The following is a 21,223-nucleotide window of genomic DNA, read 5'->3' on the forward strand; positions in this document are numbered from 1 at the left end:
ATGCCTATTTAAGCTTCCCAGAGGCCAGAGGTTTCCTGAGGCATACCATCATGTCTTACATTCACTGCTTCTTGCAATAATTCCCCACGTGACTATTCGCTATGCAGAGATTCCTGATGAGTCCAGAAATGTCAATTATAGTTTGGCTAGCTTCCTGAAGGTGAGTTAAAGGTGGCCAGAACATGGTCAAGAATTATTCTTCACCAATATGGTCTTTAAAGCCAAAGGAAAATAATTACCCACTTTCTAGAGACTCAGCTAGGCTGCTGGAGAAACTTTTGACTGAATTAATCTATCAATTTAGTTAAACAGCCAAGTTTGATCCATTTACCCATAATGGCTAATTAATTAAATCAGAAGTCCCACACAGGTGGCTTAGCCAGGAGGCATGCCGCACTTGTTTTACATGGCATTTTTCAAATATGTTAATTTGAATGCCATTAGATGGGGCATGTACTTTCTAGGTTGCCACAATCCCCACCACTCCTTAATATACCTCTGACACTCTTTATACATTTAAATCACTTCCTTGACCCCATTGTCCTTTGAATTTGTAACTCTTGAACTAAAGCACAGTCTACATTGTTGCTGATGTAAATGAAAATTGTTAATTTTGGTCAGTAAGATTATCTTGTTTTAGAGAGACCAGAAACATCTGTGTTTATGAAAGATAGTACATTTCTCATTATTATATTTTGTTATCATTATGTAATGGGCAATGCCGGAATGCAGTTATTCTAGAAAGTGGGTAATAACAATATTTGATTTGTTGCAGAGAAGGGCCATGGGTTTGTGTTGCCTTAGTTTTGGCTTCTTTCCACTCCCTCTCTTCTCACAGCCCTTCATCATGTCTCAGCCTTATTTTAAGAACCTCACAGTCAATAATCCATCCAGTTTTAATGTGTAACATACCCTTGTTTTCTTATTAAAAATTCACAACTAGATTTCAGATCTCCAAAGCATGATTTTCTGATATAAGACCTCTCTTTGCCAGAATTAAAATAAAGATTTAACACTATTATATAAGCCCTTTTGTGTATTAAAAACCAAACATACGCATACCTTTTTAAAGTAAAGCTGAGACCATCTGAAATATAAAGTTTCAGTTTCTTCCATGGAGTTTAAACTTGAAGTTTGTTATGTAAAGGGAATAGAACATAGTTGATTTAGTAGCAGTACTTACCTAATAAGTCAACATTTGTCTGTCTTCTATGTGAGGATTCAGAGATTCTCAGCCTCTCACAGCTGTCTCTGTAATTATGTTCAAATACATCTACAAGGTAAAGTGTGATGACTGTTACACTGAAAGTACAAACAACAAAATACAATAGGGAAAGAGAAAGGGAGGGAGTATGACCAGGGAGTATGAGCAGAGACTAGAAGAACAGTTCCCTAAGACAAGGGTTGAGGGTGTTGCAGGTGGAGGATCCGTGAGCAAAGATGAAACATGGATGCTCAGGAATTGTTCAGGGATGCCCGAGAAAGTCACTGTGCAGGGTTTAGAATGTATGGAGGTAGAGCTGGAATGGCCGTCTGGTGCCAGATGATGGAAGGCCTTGAATGTCAAGGTACAGATGTAGATTTTGATCTGTATGCAATGGAGAAATATCACCAAGATTTTTCAGGATAATTTTATCACTGGTATGGTGGAAGAAGTCAGGGTAAGTCCAGAGTCACAGCCACCAATTAGAAGATCAATCCCTCCCCCTTGTCTGCCTGGCAGAGTCCATTCATCTTTTAGGCTCAGCTCTTCCCTAGCCTTCCCATGTTGTACTGATCACCCCTTCTGTTGTTTACCCATCTTTTACATACTTCTATAACTTCTTTTTGTGCTGTATTTTAATTATTTATTTGTCTTTACCACTGGACAAGACTAAAGAGCATGTCTTTTTCACCTTTGTATTTCTCTAGAATGTTTCAAACACAATAGATCCTCAAAATGTTTTGGGTGAATGGATAAATATAAGCCTTTCTCATTAATCCACGTGAGAGGTGATGAGGCAGTAGACGTTGAAAGAAGAGTGATATGAAAATAGCTGGTTAGTCAAATAGAGTTCCTTCTATTTCACAGGAATATTCTAGATATCACGGAGAATATAAAGAAAATGAGATAGTTCCTATTGTCCTCTCTAGGTGAAAACACAGGAAAATAATAAGTACGATACAAGCTAGTATAGAATAGAATGTTTAAAGGGCCCTGTGGTCCAAGGTGGTTAAGGAAGATGGAACTTCATCAGAACATGGAAGAATGGGCAGGGTGAGGTGGAATTAGTGACAGAATTGCTAGCTAGACGTGGCATGAGCAGAGACCAGAGGTGGGAATGCACAGGGCATCTTGAGGCGATAATAGATAGATGAGCTGTACTGGGAGATAAAACGGGCAAAGTAGGTTGAGACAAGATTGTGAGTGTCCTTGAATGCCATGCTAAGGTGTGTGAAATTATGTTAGAGGCATTAGGGGACTATTGAAAGCTTTTGGGAAGAAAGGTGACATAATTAGAGCTAGGACTTAGAGATTAATCTGGAAGCAGTTAGATGGAAAGATTAATGTCAGGAAGACTTGTTAGGAGGATAACTGCAGTTGTGCAGTTGCAAGGTAATGAAAGTCTTAAGTAGGAGAATGACAGAAGTAACATATGAACACGAGTAGGGCTGTCACAGAGGAAGAGTGTTTTATATGCCAAGACTTCCCAGACCCAAAGAAAAACTTCCCTTTTGGCCTGAAATATTTACATAGGCAAGCCCCACTTTCAACAGCTAACTGACCACCCTACAGTTTACTTCGAGCTTTGAGAGCCAATCAAAATGAGATAGTATAGCTAAATAGATTACATATATATGCATATATGCGTGTGTTTATATGCATATATATGTATATATATGCATACATGTATTTGTTCATGTGTGTATATATATACATATTTTGAGTTATACAGTTGATTCCCAATTCCAACCATAAGTCATTTGCTCTTTATCTCTTTAAGGTCACTTAAATCTCTGAAAGTTATTCTATTATCTGTAAAAGTGAGAATGTCATCTTCTTAATGTGGAACAAATTTTTAAATTTTAAAAACTTGACAGACTTTTAGAATTATTTAACTAACGGTTCATTTTGATTTGGTTTCTATAGCGCTGTTTGACACTAATGGATAGAGGATTTGTTTTCAATTTGATAAATGACTACATATCTGGATTCAGCCCCAAAGATCCTAAGGTAAGTTATAAGGACATAACTGTAGTGGATATTAGACATTAGAATGTGAGACCAATGGTGACATTTATTCTCCTCTGGAGGATTTGGAACTGCTGTTTTCATTTAGGTACTTTGAGTATAGCTGTACCTCAAAGCAGGGAATAATGATAGTGTTTTGGGGGTCCCCAAGACTACCCATTTGTTTGGTGGTTCAAACTAAATGACTAGAATGACCCACAGGACTCAACATATAGTTATACTCATGGCTAAGATTCATTACAGTGATACAGTAAGGATGCTCTGCTGGATCAGTGAGGGAAAAAGATACCAAGTGAAGTCCTTGGCAGTCCACGTGCAGGCCTTCTACATTCCCTCCCTCCTGTGAACAGTCACACAGCACATCCTCTCTCCAGCAGTTAAAATTAAGCCACATTTGTGCAATATTTCTGTTTAGGAAAGCCCATTTGAGATTCAGAGTTAGGATTTCTGTTGGGGGCTAGTCATGTTTTGGAGGCTGGTCAAAATTGCAGAGTCTTGGAAGGGAAAGGAAAGCAGATGTTCACCATAATCACACTGTTGATACAAAACTCTGAGCAGGCTGGAACAGAATGCAAAACCTTATCATGTAGGGAATGTTTGTTTCAAGATCTAATTTCCCATACCACAAAAAAGAAAGTCACAAGCCAATATTCTTGATGAACATAGATGTAAAAATCCTCAACCAAATATTAGCAGACCAAATCCAACAGTACATTAAAAGGATCATACAGCTTGATCAAGTGGGATTTATTCTGGGCATGCAGGGATGGTTCAACATCCACAAATCAATCAACCTGATACACCACATTAATAAAATGAAGGATAAAAATCATACGATCATCTCAGTAGATGCAGAAAAAGCATTTGACAAAATTGGACATCCATTTATGATTGAACTCTCAACTGTGGGTATAGAGGGAACGTACCTCAACATAATAAAAGCCATATATGACAAACCCACAGCTAACATCATGTTCAACAGTGAAAAGCTTAAAGCTTTTTCTCTGAGATCAGAAACAGGATAAGGATGCCCATTCTTGCCATTTTTATTCAACATAATATTGGAAGTCCTAGCCACAGAAATTAGGCAAGAAAAAGAAAAAAAACACATCCAAATCAGAAAGGAAGAAGTAAAACTGTCACTATTTGCAGATAACTTGATACTATATATAGAAAACCCTAAAGACTGCTTAAAAAAAAACTGTTAGAACTATAAATGAGTTCAGTAATGTCATGGGATACAAAATCAACATACAGAAATCTGTGGCGTTTCTGTACATTAATAACAAGGTGTCAGAGAAATTAAGAAAACAATCCCATTTACAATTGCATCAAAAGAATAAAATACCTATGAATAAATTTAATCAAGGAGGTGAAAGACCTGTACACTGAAAACTAAGATGCTGATGAAATAAATTGAAGAAGACACAAATAAATGGAAAGATTCCATGTTTATGGATTGGAAGAATTAATATTGTTAAAATGTTCATGCTACCCAAAGCAATCTACAGATTCAGTGCAATCCCCATAAAAACTCCAATGGCATACTTCACAGAACTAGAACAGATAATTCTAAAATCTGTATGGACCCACAAAAGATCCTGAATAGCCAAAACAATCTGAGAAAGAACAGAACTGGAAGTATTATGCTCCCTGATTTCAAACTATACAACAAAGCTCTAGTAATAAAAGAAGTATGATACTTGCACAAAACAGATATACAGATCAATGGAACAGAACTGAGAGCCCAGAAATAAACCCATACATATATGAACAATTAATTTACAACAAAGGAGCAAAGAACATATGATAGAGAAAAGACTGTCTCTTCAATAAATGGTGTTGGGGAAACTGGACAGCCACATGCAAAAGAATGAAACTAGACCACTCTCTCATACCGTACACAAAAATTAACTCAAAATGGATTAAAGACTTGAATGTTAGACCTGAAATCATAAAATTCATATAAGAAAACACAGGCAGTAACCTCATTGACATCAATCTTAGTGACATTTTTGTGGATCTGACTCCAAAGGCAAGGGAAACAAGCAAAAATAAGCAAATGGGACTACATCAAACAAAAAAGCTTCTGTACAGTGAGGGAAACCATCATCAAGATGAAAAGGCAACCTATTCAATGGGAGAAGGTTTTTGCAAATCATATACCCAATAAGGGGTTAATATCCAAAGTACAGAGTGAACTAATACTATTTAACAGAAGACAACTTGATTTTAAAATGGGCAGAGGATTTGAATAGACATTTTTCCAAAGAAGACATACAGATAGCCAACAGCATATAAAAAGATGTTCAACATCACTAATTATTGGGAAATGCAAATCAAAACCACAATGAGATATCACCTCACACCTGTTAGAATGGCTATTATTGAAAAGACAAGAAATAACAAATATTCAGAGGATGTGGAGTAAAGGGAACTCTCATGCACTATTGGACTGTAAATTGGTGTAGCCACTATGGAAAACAGTATGAATATTGCTCAGAAAACTAAGAAGAAAACTACCACATGACCCAACCGTTCCACTTTTGGGTATCTATCCAAAGAACACGGAAACACTAATTCGAAATGATGTGCACCCCTATGTTCACTACAGCATTATGTACAATAGCCAAGATACGGAAACAACCTAAGTGTCCCATCAGTGGATGAATGGATAAAGAAGATGTGTGTGTGTGTGTGTGTGTGTGTGTGTGTGTGTGTGTGTGTGTGTGTGTGTGATGGAATACTACTTAGGCATAAAAAAGAATGAAATCCTGCTATTTTACAACATGGATGGGCCTTGAAGGTATTATGTTAAGTGAAAAAAGTTAGAGAAAGAGACAAGTACCATATGATTTCATTGGTATGTGGCATCTAAAAAAAGAAATGAACAAACAAAACAAAAACAAACTCAGATACAGAGAACAGATTAGTGGTTACCAGAGAGGAAGAGGTTGGGAGGTGGGTAGAATGGTGAAGAGGGGTCAACTGTATGGTGCTTGATGGCAACTATACTTTTGGTGGTGATAACTTTGTAAGGTATACAGATGTCAAATTATAATGTTGTATACCTGAAGTTTATATAATTAAAAAAAAATTCAATTTCCCAAATGCCAGCCAATGACCAACCTTGCAAGCAGGCCTTCATAAGGAGAGTCTTGGGCCTGCTATGTTAACTCTTTACTACACAGGTCACATTGCAAGGTATGCCTAGAATACTAAACACTTCTATTTTGAAAATGAATGTTCTGTATTATTTAAATAGTGAATGCCTATTAAATATGAATTCATGTATAATTTCTTTCCATTTAGGTTCTGGCTGAATACAAGTTTGAATTTCTGCAAACAATTTGCAATCATGAACATTATATTCCTCTGAATTTGCCAATGGCATTTGCAAAACCTAAACTTCAGCGAGTTCAAGGTATGTATTTGTATTTTCCATCATTTGGATTTGTGTTTTTTTTTTTTTTTTGACTATTGTTAGTGTAGTAAATAATGTTTTCTAGTTAAACCAGTCAATCTAAAGGTGACCTCAGAATTGTTAATTATCTGAAGATAGGTTTGTTAATGGTACTCTGCATTTCTTTCTTAGTGTCAGTGCTAGTACTCATAGTATGAAGAAATCAGGCATGTTATATAGATTGCTGCTTAAACACAGATGTCAGATACTAGTAAAATTGTTCTCTGTAGTACTGTTTGGACTCTTATATGAGACTGAATTAAGGAAAAAAAAACTAAATGCATTTCTGCTGAATGGAACATCAAAAGAAAAGTATAAAGGCAGAATAAAATAGTAATATGTATGTATTAAATTTTTGAAATGCCTTCAGTTATCTCCATTGCTAGTTTTATTGAATGCTTTGTTGTGTAGCACTATTCTTATGTTACTATGTTTTTTATTTGTCCCTTTTCTTTTCATATATTAATTAGATTTTTTTTCATTTGCGGTGGACCGTTTGACTTCAGTAGGTAGGTTTAACTCGGTTCACTCTAAAGTAGTTTACTGTCTTTAAAAACAATTGATTTCATGAAATGGCTAATATGGATGGGGGCTTCGTTTGCTTTTCAAATCCTCCCTAGCCAAAATGAGGCTTTAGTTAATACACCCAGAAACCCTAGGAGGCAGTGTATTTGTTTACTCTTAAAATTAGCCTGAGCATTGATTGCTGGAGGAATCAACTTTAAAACACCATTCTCAGAAAACTAATTTCAGCTCAGGCCAGCATGGGGGCTGGAGGGTATCTGCTCTTTAAGTGTATGTCATCTCTCTCAGGCTCACATCCCTTCTCTCTGACCCTGTTTAATGACTGAGTGGCCACAGATTTGAAGGTGTGGATGAAACTACCTGATTGGATTTATTCAAATCACTGAAGTAAAAAAAAACTTACTACTTTTGTAGGGTCTACCCAGATAAGGCCACCTGGATTACTCAGTACTGGCTCTTGTGCATGGAAAGTGAGTGGGATTCACGAAAGATCATGACAAATGGCAGGAAGAATATCAGCTGCCTTGGTTGTTAGGGGAGTAGCTGCTGAGCAATGCTTGAATTACAGCCAGTGAAAATGGAGAAAAATATTAAAAAACCCAAGCACCCCATTCAACTACTCCCTTATTAAATTCTAAGCATGTATATAGCTCAAATACCTCCCCCAGTATTTGTTGATAGCTTGAGGAATTCAGGGATAGGAAAGGGTGAGGATTTACGGTGAAATCTAACTTAGCATTTATAAAGTCCTAACTGAATACACAGCATTTTACTAAGTGCTAAAGAGGCCAGAAAAGAAATGGAAAGCATAGCCTTCAGCTTTATGGCCTAACTAAAATTAAATGATAGGAGAAAGGAAATGAAGATAGTAAAAATCTACTGTAAAAATGACTAAACTTGGTCCCAATCCCTTCTGAGTAGTTATAAGGCAAGTCCCAACTAAGAAATTAGCAGCTGGGATTTAAAGTGGTTGGAGGATCTAAAAGGAAGTGAAAATAAATAGTTTGAAGTGGTAATTTTTCTGAAATAAAAGATTTGTGATTGTGTGATGATGAATTTTAGTTGAGGCTGTTTTTCTTCTTGTTAGTGTACCCCATTGTATTTGGGTCAATATGTAACATTTACTAAAACAGTCAGTAGTTATTACTGTTACAGTGATTCAGTGGTCTAGTTTCTCTTTTCCGACTTTACAAACATAAACAGATGAGTAAATCAAGTATTGTATAGAATTACTCCAATATGTAGCTGTAAGACTAAATATCTTCAGATACATAGAAATGTGTTAAAACATTGCCAATGTTCATTCTAGATTTTATCCTAAGATTTCTAAGAGTTGAAAAGAATCTAGGGGGAAAAGAAAAGAATTCTAGGGACTGTCTTACCAACTGAAATTTTCATTAAGGCTATCCTCTAGCCCTAATGATGAGTGCTCTTGTCTTGTAAAATTTTGCATGCTTATTCTATATGATAAAAGAATTGTTCAGATTTGTTAATGATAAAAATATGGCTCTTGCTAGCATGATCACATATTATTAAGTAATAAATATGGTATTTTAATGTTAAAGTAATTTTGGAATATTTTTATTAAGTGGATTTTAAATTTCATTGTACTGCAGATTCAAATCTTGAATACAGTCTATCAGATGAGTATTGCAAGCATCACTTCTTGGTTGGTCTACTTCTGAGGGAAACCTCCATTGCTCTTCAAGACAATTATGAGATCAGATATACAGCTATCTCTGTTGTAAAGAATCTTTTGATAAAACATGCATTTGACACTAGATACCAGCACAAGGTAAGGATGTCCATATCATCAGTATCATATTAGTTACTTTCTAATAAGATTTTACATTTAAGATGAAGTTTTCAGTAAGGAACATGAGTACTGATGAATTTATTTTTACAAATACATTTTGTTTCAGTTTCAAATGATTAGGCTTTAAAAATACTTTTCCATTAACTGTTGAAGAAAAATACTGGTTTCTCAAATCATGTTTAAAGGACATCATAACTCCTTCATTATTTGTTATATAAGCTAATTAGGATTTTAAAAAAAATCATATACAATTGTAGCCATGTGTACTCTTTCAAATACATACCTTAATATATATCCTTAAATGTATCTCCCTAAATAAATATGCTATTAGTATTAAGTGATTAATAATTAATAAGACATGTTAAGTATGTAAAATATAAAATATGTATATGAAGCTTTTCTTCTTACTGAAAAAATATGGATGTGGCTATAAACTTTACATACATTACACACTTTGTGAGGGTCACAGCTGTAAGTTGCTATTTGCTGTACCTTTGAGGGTGGTATATTTAAAGCTTACTAACATTAAACACTATGGACTTCAAAAAGTAGGTGGCAAAGCGTATGAATTTAGAATAATGTAACTTACCTGATATCAAATGGCCCAAGGTAACATATTGCTTCATAATTGATCATTTGTCTCTTTGTTTTCACATTCACATTTAAATAAAATTATGTCATTTATTATTGTAATCATTTTGGAAAGCTGACTTGGAGATGGATTTTATTCTTTTTCTGCAGTATTCCCATTTGTCCTTAAAAAACAGAAAACGCCCGCCAGCTACATCCAGTTATATTTCTTTAATTACAAAGATTTGTTTTACTTACAAATTTTACCAGTTTTCTTCATGTACTTCTATCTTAAAGTGGATTTAAATTCCTTACCTTTAAGGTGTTGATTACTTACTGCAGTTTGCATTGTTTTTTTCACATTATAGTTAAAATAACATACTCGCACTCAGTGTGGTTTGCTCTGTTATGTGCCATTTTCTTTCTTGTGAAAGCTGATACTGACTTAACATAAGTTAACCGATGTAATATATTTAAATGAAAAGATATCTTAAAAGTCACCCATTCCAACCAAGCTTTCTCAAACCTTTAAAAATGCCAGTTACCCCTGGGCTCTGGTTATGCCTAGTAGTAAGGAAAAGGATCTTACGCAATGTGCGGGAAAACGTCTTTAGCCATCATTTCAAACGATTCATGGGAAAAGTGCAAAATGAACTCCTCCTTGAAGCAAGAAGTTGTATTGTTTCCTTCATCTCTTCAGATGAAAGTGAAGGAAAATGGGATTTCATTAGTGTCTTGCCTAGAAGTACAATTTAGAATATTTTATGTCACATATTTGCACATTATTTACTCTTTAAAATTCTGAGAGCAGTATATGTACACACATGTACACACGTACCACTATTGTTATCTGTAAGTAACTCTATGCCTGTTTGAGTGTTTGAGTGTTTGAGGTTTTAGACTATGGGAAAGATTGAAATACCAACCTCATTACCCTTTCAGTGATTTCTAAAGCCCTTTCTTCTTTGTTCAAAATCTTCTGACGGTTATTAAAAGAGTATAGGATTCTCTTCAATAAAACTTTGCTTCGTGGGCCTGGTTAACCAGTTTCAGTTCCTTTCTCTGTTTAGCCCAAAGAGTTCACAGGTGGCCTGAGTAAAAGCTCATTTGTCAAATACATTTAAGTAAAACATATTCACCATTAATGATGATGCCAAGGTGATGTGATGGTGGAAAGCGGAGCTTTAAACCTCCGTAATTTCCATCAGGTCCCCCAAAGTGACCCCCAATAAATAGTCAAGAAAAAAAAATGCTTCCTATGGAAAGGCTGCTTTGAGACTAGATCTCCTAGTCACTCCTCCACTGCAACCACATTGCCTCTCTCAGCCCCTCCTCTAATGAAATTATGGAGATGTCAGTGGTCCCTATTATGTGCTACTCATAAACTGCTTTGGGAGATCTAACTTGTTATAATTACCACAAGACATCTTTCCTACTCAGAAGAATGTCCAATGTGTAACATATATTCTGGGGTCTGTATCAGTTCCTGCACTCACTGCAAATGATGTTGACACCTAAGAATTGCAATTTCTACTTGGGGTGTGAGCCAATATTTTTCCTTTTTTTTTTTTAAAGTAATCCACGTACATGGTAAATACATACATATATACGTGTGTCTTTCCCAGTCCTTACCTCTGTGCCTCAATTCATCTCTCCAGAAGCAGCTACTATTATCAGTTTCTTATGTATGCATCTATTTTATGCATGTACAAGCCTATATGTAATAAAATACATAATAGAAACCATTATGCTTTTTTCATTTAACAATACATTCTGAAGATTAGATCTATCACATTAAAAATCTGCATAGTATTCCATCGTATTTTACCTTATTTATCAAACTTGTCTTCTGTTAATGATTCTTAGATGGTTTTCTATCTTTTGTACAGACACAACTTTTAATACATTTTGCACTGGCTGTATGTTTTCCTGTGTTCCTGTTCACCTGAGAGAAGTGTAGTATCTCCTTCCCTAGTGATGACTCACTATCAGAACTAAAATGCACTCCCATCTAGAAGCTATAATAATAATAGCCACTAAAATTTGTTGAGGACTCGCTATATGCCAGGCACTGTATTAAATAGCTCATATGAATTAATATCCCTAGTACTATCCCCATTTTACCAAAGAGAAAACTGTGGTTAAGTGGCTTGATCACAATCAAGTAACTAGTAATAAAGAGGGCCGGAATTCATGTGTGTCCAAAATCCAAACATCTGTGCTCTTAATTACTAGACTATACTGCCTCTCAAATCTTAAGTGGTACACTGGATAATTAGAGAACTGCCAATAAAAGGTGATCGTGCTGGTGAAAAATTAAAAAACCCAAAGCCATGTGAAGAATATGGGAAAGTAGTAACAGCTAATTAGCCTTGTAAAGAGTGAATAAGGATGATTTCCTGATAACTGTCTCCAAATATATAAAGGATTGCCACATAAAAGTGGAAGTAGACTTAAAATCTTTGTAGTTCCAAAGGGCAGATCTGTACCTGGCAGGTGGAACTTAAAATCAGCCAAAGGACCTTTCTAAAAGAACGTCTGAAATGTCTGGAGTGTTTGTAAGGAGAATTTTAAAAATTAACCTGTAAGGCGTGCAGGTAAGGGCCATTCCTGCCTTGGGCAAGAAGCTGAACTAGATAAGTGGGTCTCAAACATCATCAGCACCACCTGGGGCAGATTCCCGGGACCCAGCCCAGACCTACTGAACCAGAATCTCCTAGTGATAGGGACTACTATTGATGAGGGTTATATGTTAGAAGTAAGTCCTTTAAGGGTTCCTGAAATTTACAAAAGAAGTGCAAATGGCCAGTGAACATGAAAAATTATTCAACCTCAAGAATAAATGAAAATTTAAAAAAACTATGAGATACTATTGATCTGTATTCTGTAGGATAACCATTGGGCCCTAGAGGCCTTATCTAAGTCTCCAGACAAAACTCCCAAAGTCCTAAAATATGGAGGGCAACTCTTGTGTCATCACAACCACTGTTTTTGCTGTTTTGAATGTATATACATATCTGGTGAGAAATGCCTATTGCTGAAAAAATGGATAAATTTGTATAAGAGGTACCACATTAAGACTACCAGTGGCTAGCTTTATTTACATATTTAGAAATATATCCGTTTCCTAAGTCTTATAATTAATTTAGGGGGCCAAGATTACATTTTCTTAATGCAGCTTTAAAAAAAGAAAAAAAAAAGCTTCTTGAACGGATACAGGAATTCACTGTTTCTTTACTTCTTTCATTTATTCATTCATTCAATGAATGTGTTTTGGCCGTACCCTATGTGCCCAGGCACTGGGGATGAAGCAGTAAACAAGACAGACAGGATCCCTGCTCTCATGAAACTCAACCCTCACTGGAGTTAAAGAACAGGACTAATATGATTATAGGTCAACTGCTATTTTAAAAATAAACTTTGCCTTTTATTTTATGTAGTTGTGTTTGAGGCATGTGATATGCCTCTGAATTGTATATAAATCCAAATACCAATCAAGTTCTGTGGTAATTAGTTTTGAGACTATGAGTATAAATAGACTCATGCTTTACTGAATTGTTTTGGATATTAGCTTGCTTTTAGTCTTTAAACTGATAGATGGAGCCAATTTTATTTGTAATATATACATATTATCTACCTATTAAGCTTTTGATAATTATTTTTCAGAACCAACAAGCCAAAATAGCACAGTTGTACCTCCCATTTGTTGGACTGCTTTTGGAAAATATACAGCGATTAGCAGGTCGAGATACTTTGTATTCTTGTGCAGCCATGCCTAATTCTGTAAGTAGTAATGTGTTTCTATTGGCATTTTATCTCATTTTATTGACTTGATTTGGGATTGGGGACATATTCCATATGGTCTCAATAGTTCACCTTTTACTCCATTTTTACATTGACATTTTTTCCTGGAGCAGTGCTTCTCAAACCTTAATGGCAAGATGAATCACCTAGGGAATTGTTAAACAGAGATTTGAATTCAGTAGCCCTGAGGTGGAGCTTGAGATTATGTGTTTCTAACAAGCTTTTGGCTCTTTCTGGTCCAAGGACCACACTTTGAACAACGAGGTCCAAGAGAACACCGAGAATCCCTTGTGCTCAGTGTTTTGATTTTAAGATTTGCTGCTGTCATATGCTTTCATATACTTGTTCAACCTGAAAACTGAACAAGAGTCTTCACGTTCTACAATGTTAGGCACCAGGGATTAAACTATGCCTTTGCTCCTCCCTTCTCTTGACAGCCTCCTTTCAGCACTTCTGGGTGAACTGCTTTTAGCTCATCACAGTTCGTCTGTGCTTTATTTCTCCTCTTAGACACTTAAGAGTTGAAAGGAACTTTGGAGGTAATTAGTCTCTCATTTGACAAAACAACCTTTTGTCATAGTAATAATTAAAACTTTCCTTCTCACATTAGACCCAAAAGGTTTTCTATCCACTTCTCCTAGTTTTGCCTTCTAGAGCTACATAGAACACATCCATGAACACTTCCATGTGATACCCCTTACACATGTGCCTTCGAATTTTTTCTCCAGGCCGGATAGCTCCACTTCATCATTTGTTGTTCCAAACCCTTTACATTCTTGGTACACTCTCTTGTTATGTTCCATTTTACCAATTGCCTTATTAAAATGTGGTGCTCAGAATTGTATACTTTATAGTCTGCCCAGTAGGACTAATAAATCCTGCCCCACCCCAACTCCGCGTTCTGTATGGCTCAAGATCACCTTCATACATACAGTAGCTGCATCACATTGTTGGGTGGCAGGTGAAACTGTGTCCTTTATAACTTCCTTTGGAAATTCCCCCTATCAGATGTCCCAGTCGACCTGTCAGGCCTGCCTTGGGTTCCCGATGAAGCTGCTTTGAAGCCTCACTGACAGCTTGATTGCTGTAGCTCCCGATTTTGTAGGTCAGCTAAATGTGGATGCTGCATACCTAACTGGGTGTCAGGCTGGTCTTTCTTCACAAACACAGTAACTCATGTTTATGTTCATGCCACATTTGACGGCGATATTTGGAAACATTTGATATTTGGAAACATTTTACTTATCTGTTCTTTCTTTTGCAGCTCAAGTTCATGTAGGGCCTCTAGTCACACCCCTCCTTCTAGCATTGCCCCTGATTCAAGGAAGAGAACAGAACCACGTTTAGGCTGCACCAGTTGCAGCTTTTACTAGCCACCTAGAGTTGTGTCATTTGGCCAGAAGTCATGGTTGTAACAGTATACTAGGACCCATTTTTTAAAGGGATGACACTTAAATGCCAATACTGATACCTGATTTAGGCTTACACAGTGAGCTTTGTTTAAAATTAGGGTACCATCTCCTGTTAATTTGATTTCTTATCCTAGTGTACAAATTCGTTTAAATGACAGAGGTATCACATTGTGTTACAGGCATCGAGGGATGAGTTTGCGTGTGGCTTCACTTCGCCTACAAGCAGAGGGAGCCTGAGCACTGACAAAGACACTGGTAATTAACTTCTTTAAAGATTATACATGGTATAGCTGTTTAGAAATGTACCCTATACTTCTCTGTATTTTTGAAATGTCTCATTAAAAAACTATACATACCATGAACTCTACTAAAGTTTAATTAAAATCTGACTCACACCTGCAGCCACATTTCTTTGCTTAGATTTGTCTCAGCTTGTATAAAATGTAGCTTAGTATACTAAGAAAATAGATGAGACAAACACTGGTTTCCATTCCTCTTTTCTGTCTCCAATCTTGTACAAGACACTTCCCTTTTCTGGGCCAAAGTTTCCTTATCTATAAAATTCTCTCTCTTAATTGGCTTTATTTTGTGACTTCCAAGGAATTTCTTGTAGTTCCATACATATTAAAGTGTTTCAAGAGGTGAAAAAAAAACGTTTACCCTTTATTTGGCTGCTGCTTCTGGTGTTTTGATACACTATGTAAACTTCATATTTTAGATGACCAAGATCTATTTCCTAAAATATGTTTTTACGTAAATTAACCCAGTACTTATTTTTTAAACTATTTTTGACAGTTCCTCCTGTTGCTAACAAGGACTTGGCTTTTTTCTAGCTTATGGGTCTTTTCAAAATGGACATGGAATTAAGAGGGAAGATTCAAGAGGTTCCCTCATCCCAGAAGGAACAACAGGATTTCCAGATCAGGGCAGCACTGGTGAAAATGTAAGAACCTAAGTATATAGGATAACCCTAGTGATGTGTTAAGCTACAATAGTCTTTCTTTTTATGTAAATAAGAGGCGCTCTACTCTCCTGTAGTCCATCCTAGATCTATAAAAAGCATCCCATAATTCTTGGATGTTGTAGCAGTTCCTTCCTATCCTGGCAGCTGCTACTTGGATGTCTTAAACTGTTTATAGAGAATAAAGCATTCATCTTTAAGAGTTCTAACCTTGAATACCTCCTTTAACCCTAGCACATTGTAACCTGGTCTAGAGAGGGGAGGTTCAAGTTTAAAATATCTAATGTGCCTTGTCATTTAAGTCACTCCCTGGCAGGATTAATTCAGCCTTTTTATTCTTTTGTAATAGAGTAATGGCATTGACATGGGGGGAAAAATTTAGGTCCCCAAATTAACGACCTCAGTGTCTCAGAATCACTTTATCAGAATATATTCTTTAACTTTTCCATCAAATTGTTTCAAGCCAACCATTAAAGTTTGGGATATGTCTGCCTTGAGACAGAGAAACATCATTTTAGACTAGTAAAGCCTTGTCACATTGCTATGTGAAATCATAGAATCATATAAAATTAGAGTTAGAAGGGTCCATAAAAATAATAAATTCCAACTCTCAATTTACAAATGAAAACTGGGATTATGACTTAGGACAACCGCACAGCTATGGCAGGGCCAGACCTGAACCCAAGTTTACTAATTCCAGCACTTTTTCTCCTATATCAAGGTGTTAGTGTGCATCTGGGGGACTTAATAAAAATGGCTCAGCCTCACCCCCAGAATTTCTGATTCACTCGGTCTGGGATAGGGCCTGCTCATTTGTATTTCTAAGTTTCCAGGTGATGTGGCTGGTTGAGAACCACCCCTTGAAACCACTGGACTATACTCCCTCATGCCTTTGGGTAATTAGTAATTTATTCACAAAGGTTCTTATTTCACACCATTTAGAATTAAGACAACAGACACTGCCATAGTTAAGGTGAATAACGGGCAAAGAGGCTAAATGACTTACTAGTAGTCACATCGCTCGCAAGCATTCAGAACCCAGATGTTTTGCTCCAAGTGAAAGTTCTTTCTTAGTAAATCCTACATTAGTGCATGTTTATCCCTAACCCAGGTTAGTCCAACTGAAAGTATTGGTTTTGGACAAGGGTAAAATCTTTAGATTAGTATTACTGTATTCATATAAATCCCCAAATAAATCAGACCTTGTCATGCTTAACTGATATCTTAACAAAATGTTCCTATTATTTCACTGAATAATAGGAACATCACTACTTTGTAGAGGCTCTAATTTTAAAGTATTACTGGGTATTACTGGGTCCTCCTTAGTGAAGTTATCTTGTAATGTCATTAAGCCCCCTTTTAAGATAGATTTTCTGACCTATTATTTGGAGGTTGGATTTTAATAAACTCTAAGGAGAGATTCAAGTTAAATAGTTTAAAATGTTTCTCATGCTTCCACATACCTTTGTTAAGTTCCTCCTTAACGTAAAAGCTGTTCTTCCTGGAATAGCCACATAAGATTATTTAAAATTTTTCCTACTAAAACACAGGACCTATGGGAATGAAACATACACTGTATATTCACGGCTATATCTTGACGAAGACTGCAAGGTAATTTCCAGTGGTCTTACTAGGCACAGTAGCAATGAAGATTCAGCCCATTGACCTTCCAAGTGTAATACAAAATTTGGATTTATGCTTAGAATATTCCCAAACAAGACTAATGATTAAAATAGTTATTGAGTTAAAGGTTATGGGAAACTATAGTATCAACATTGTTTCACAAAGTCCTGTCTTTGTATTACAGACCCGACAGAGTTCTACAAGGAGTAGTGTATCCCAGTATAACCGATTGGATCAATATGAAATCAGAAGCCTCTTGATGTGCTATTTGTATATAGTAAAAATGATTTCTGAAGGTGAGTTACCAGCATATTAACCATGGACTCTACTTCGCCCTCACAGGTTCACAGGTTCATGCAATAAATATTTGACCATCATCTGCATGTAGAACACATACACATTAGAAAGAGAACTTTGAAAACTCTGGCTTTAGAATGTTCCTGTCTTTTAACTTCAGATAGGTACCTTTCAGTCATACAGGTTTGATTTTTGAAATAATTTTTTTAAACGTTAAAAATTGGTTTCTCAAATGAGGCAGTAGTTTTAGAAGTGCTAAACGTTTTTTCCTGCAGAGCATATAACACATTAAATGACCAATGTAAACAGAAGGAAATAACAATAATCAGAAGTCATATTTAATTCTTTAGCTTTTATTTGACCCAGGATTTGGAAAACCAAAAGCAAACAAAAAGACAGGAAGGGTTCTTTGAGGGCAAGGACTGCTACTGTGATCTTTACAGTACCACCGTATGGTTTTGTATGGTGTCGGGTTCTTTCTCCGGCTCTGTTCTTTCTTCCTTTGTGTATTGATTGTATTATTTACTAGTATTACCATTTCCTCTTTACCTTATATGATAGAATATAACCAAAGCATTTTCATAAACTCCATGTCCTCTGGAAGTAAAATCACAAGGTTATCTGATTCTCAATACTACATTTATTTATACAATTCCCTCCCCTTTCTTCCTTTTCTCAATGTTTGCTGAAAAAAATGTATGTAGGAATGAAGAACATAAAAGCACCTGGGTTCTGATCATCCTAATAGTTATATTTTACTTATTTTCTATTTTTCTATTTTTTATTTTGTTTTGGTAAATATTTAAAAAAATTTTTGGTAATAATGCAAGATATAAAACCTTAAAAGAAAAGGGGTGGGAAGGGGTAAATTGGGAGTTCAAGATTTGCAAATACTAATAAAACAATAAGTTTATACCCTATAGTACAGGAAACCATATTCAATCTTTTCTAAATTATGGTGAAAAGAATATATGTATGTTCCTATATGACTAAGTATTGTGCTATATACCAGAAACTGACACACTGTAAACTAATTATACTTCAATAAAATATATATATACAAAATCATAAAAGAAGTTGACAGTTAGCTAGAGACACTGAAACAAATTAAAAGCTAGATATGCATGGTCAATTCTAAAGTACATTAATAAAACAGTTTTAAATAACTAGAATCTTCAAGTTCTAAGAATGTATGATTTAGAGTAAAAGTCAAAGATTATATTGAGGCTATGTGATGAGCCTCCATGTTTTGAGAAAGAAATCAGTAAAGGGAGATCATTTTCAACCCTGGTGGTATTTCATTCCAGAAGATGATGGATCAGTTAACAACTACAGCCGCAGCTCCCTGTTTTTGTCTCCCCACAAGGTGAAGAGTGCGGGAATGTAGAAAGTGACTGCTAATATGTATAGGTTTTTTTTAGGGTGATGAAAATATTCTAAAACTGTGGTGATGGTTTTACAACTCTTTGAATATACCATAAACTACTGTATTGTGCACTATTTAAATGGGCAAGTTTTACAGCATATGAATTCACTCAGTAGTTTTTTTTTAAAGGCCCAAGAAGCACATGAAAAAAAAAAAACTGAAAAGAAAAAAGTAGTTGAATACCACCACAGCCCAGGGAAAATAAGAAGGAGGGTTGAGGGGCGGTGGTCAGGAGAGAGAAGGGAAGGAGGAGAGGGAGATGCATTGCTGACTAGTTCTCCCCTCCTCCACCCCAGTGCACATGCACACACACATTCCCACATACCATATGCTATGATAACCAGTGACAAGCCACTGGTTGCTTTTTTTTTATGTCATGGGTAGAACCATAACTGCTTTATTTCTTGAGAACTTCATAGCTCCTCCTCTTGTAAATGTTGACCTTGCTTGCTAAATATTTAAAGTTAGGTTTTTCTTTATTCTGTTATTGTGCTTTGATTTTTAAAAGCACATTTTTAATAACTAGTATACAGTCTGTGTCATCTCTATCTTTTGTAAATATCATCCTGCTGTATGCTATCTGTAAAGTCATACTCATTTTATTTTGAAAAACATCTGCTTTTGGATCCTTCTCAATGCACTTATTCTAGTTACCTTGTCAAGCCCAGTAAATATTTCATTTTCATTACTCTATGTACATTTAAATGTTTAACTCTTACAGTCTAGAGCCTTAAGGTCTTCTGGCTTTCTGGTTTTGGCCTTTTTGTTGGTCCATAAACAGTAGCAAATTAATTTCAACACAAAGATGGTAGACCTCTATTTCTACACTTTTATAGGAAAGTAGAGAGATTCTGAAGAATGAGTTTCCTTCTCTATCTGTAGCTGAATTTTATTAACTGGCAATAATTCGCAATCTCAAAGTCATAGTCATTTGCCAAACTTATTTTAGGTCTTATTGCCTTGTTTATTCTATTCTGAGAAGTGGAATCAGAGTCAGGGGTGATAGGTTACACAGTCTGAGTTCACAGGAAGACTGTCCTCTTGTAAAAGAAAAGCAGTCTCCTTAAGAGAGAGGATGAGGGAAAGCTACTTCCCTCTTCTTTCTGACGGAATCCTGGCCTTTCTCTTTATTGCAGACCCCAAAACGAAAGTCTGGGTCTCACCTTGTGCCTTATCAGCACCATGCCCTGCTCCTGTAGATTCATTAGTAGTCATCTTCAAAGTCGACTGTTCATTGGAAGGTGTCTGGCTACAGCTGTCTCTCACGGAAAACCCAATGCTGTGACGACCAATACCAATCGATCTTCTTTTCCCACCAGATCTTACAGTATAGTCAAAAGGAAATATATTTAAAGGGAGATTTTCCTTTCTCTGGGTAAAAGGAGGAAATGAAATTCTCCTATAATCAGGCATATTTTCCTCTGAAGTTGCAGATATTGCTTGAGAAGGTGGATTTTCTCCTGTAGAAATACTGGAGAGGCTCCAAGAGAAGTCAATCTGAGTTCCGCACTTTTGTGAGGAGGTCTTCTGTGTGGAGATCGGTTTTCTTTGGGGCCGGCCAAGCCTGTCATCAGAAAGATTTGAGTCACCTTGAAGTCCATACCCCTTTTGAGGGCTAAGTGTAGGTGTTAAAGGAAAGTCTGCAGATGACTTCTGGTTGGCACTGCTTCCTGTGGTAGGCTTACTGTTGTTAGAGGAAATCTTCTCCAAAGGGGTGTCTGGCATCTCAAAGAGATCTTGACTATAAAATAGATTTGGAAACTTTGAACTTTGTTGCTGTTCCTTTTTTCCTCCAGATTTCATCTGTTCAGTATTTGAACGCTTTATCAGTTTGACAGGCAGATGCACCTGAGTGCCTGGCGCAGGCTCCCTGACGGAAAAAACTGGTATGCTCTTTTGAGTGCAGGGAATGAAATCATCATCACTGTCGGAAAAAGAAGGGCGAAGATACTGTTTCTGGTTTACTTTTAGTCTTGCAGAAAGCTGTTTATTTTCTTCTCTTAATTTATTCCTTTCTGCAGTGAGCTCGGCAATGAACTTCATATTTTGTTGTTGAATATCATAAAATTCTTGCTGTAGCGTATTCCTGTACGT

At 36.2% G+C, this 21,223-nt stretch overlaps 1 protein-coding gene across 3 annotated transcripts in view; it reads left to right on the forward strand.

Moving 5' to 3' along the window:
* The window catches only part of DOCK11 (dedicator of cytokinesis 11), a 129,863-nt gene that overhangs the window by 56,005 nt on the left and 52,635 nt on the right, over window positions 1–21,223 (forward strand). For 2 of the 3 annotated variants that reach the window (XM_032475843.1, XM_032475845.1), the window contains exons 27-35: window positions 14–160; window positions 3,131–3,214; window positions 6,545–6,656; window positions 7,166–7,204; window positions 8,837–9,015; window positions 13,273–13,389; window positions 15,002–15,077; window positions 15,656–15,765; window positions 17,591–17,702. In XM_032475843.1, coding sequence (XP_032331734.1) covers window positions 14–160; window positions 3,131–3,214; window positions 6,545–6,656; window positions 7,166–7,204; window positions 8,837–9,015; window positions 13,273–13,389; window positions 15,002–15,077; window positions 15,656–15,765; window positions 17,591–17,702 — 976 coding nt within the window. The remainder of the gene's footprint in view (window positions 1–13; window positions 161–3,130; window positions 3,215–6,544; window positions 6,657–7,165; window positions 7,205–8,836; window positions 9,016–13,272; window positions 13,390–15,001; window positions 15,078–15,655; window positions 15,766–17,590; window positions 17,703–21,223) is intronic. The other variant, XM_032475846.1, reaches the window with a different exon arrangement.

This window comes from Camelus ferus, chromosome X, assembly GCF_009834535.1.
Source record: "Camelus ferus isolate YT-003-E chromosome X, BCGSAC_Cfer_1.0, whole genome shotgun sequence".
Taxonomy (NCBI): Eukaryota; Metazoa; Chordata; class Mammalia; order Artiodactyla; family Camelidae; genus Camelus; species Camelus ferus.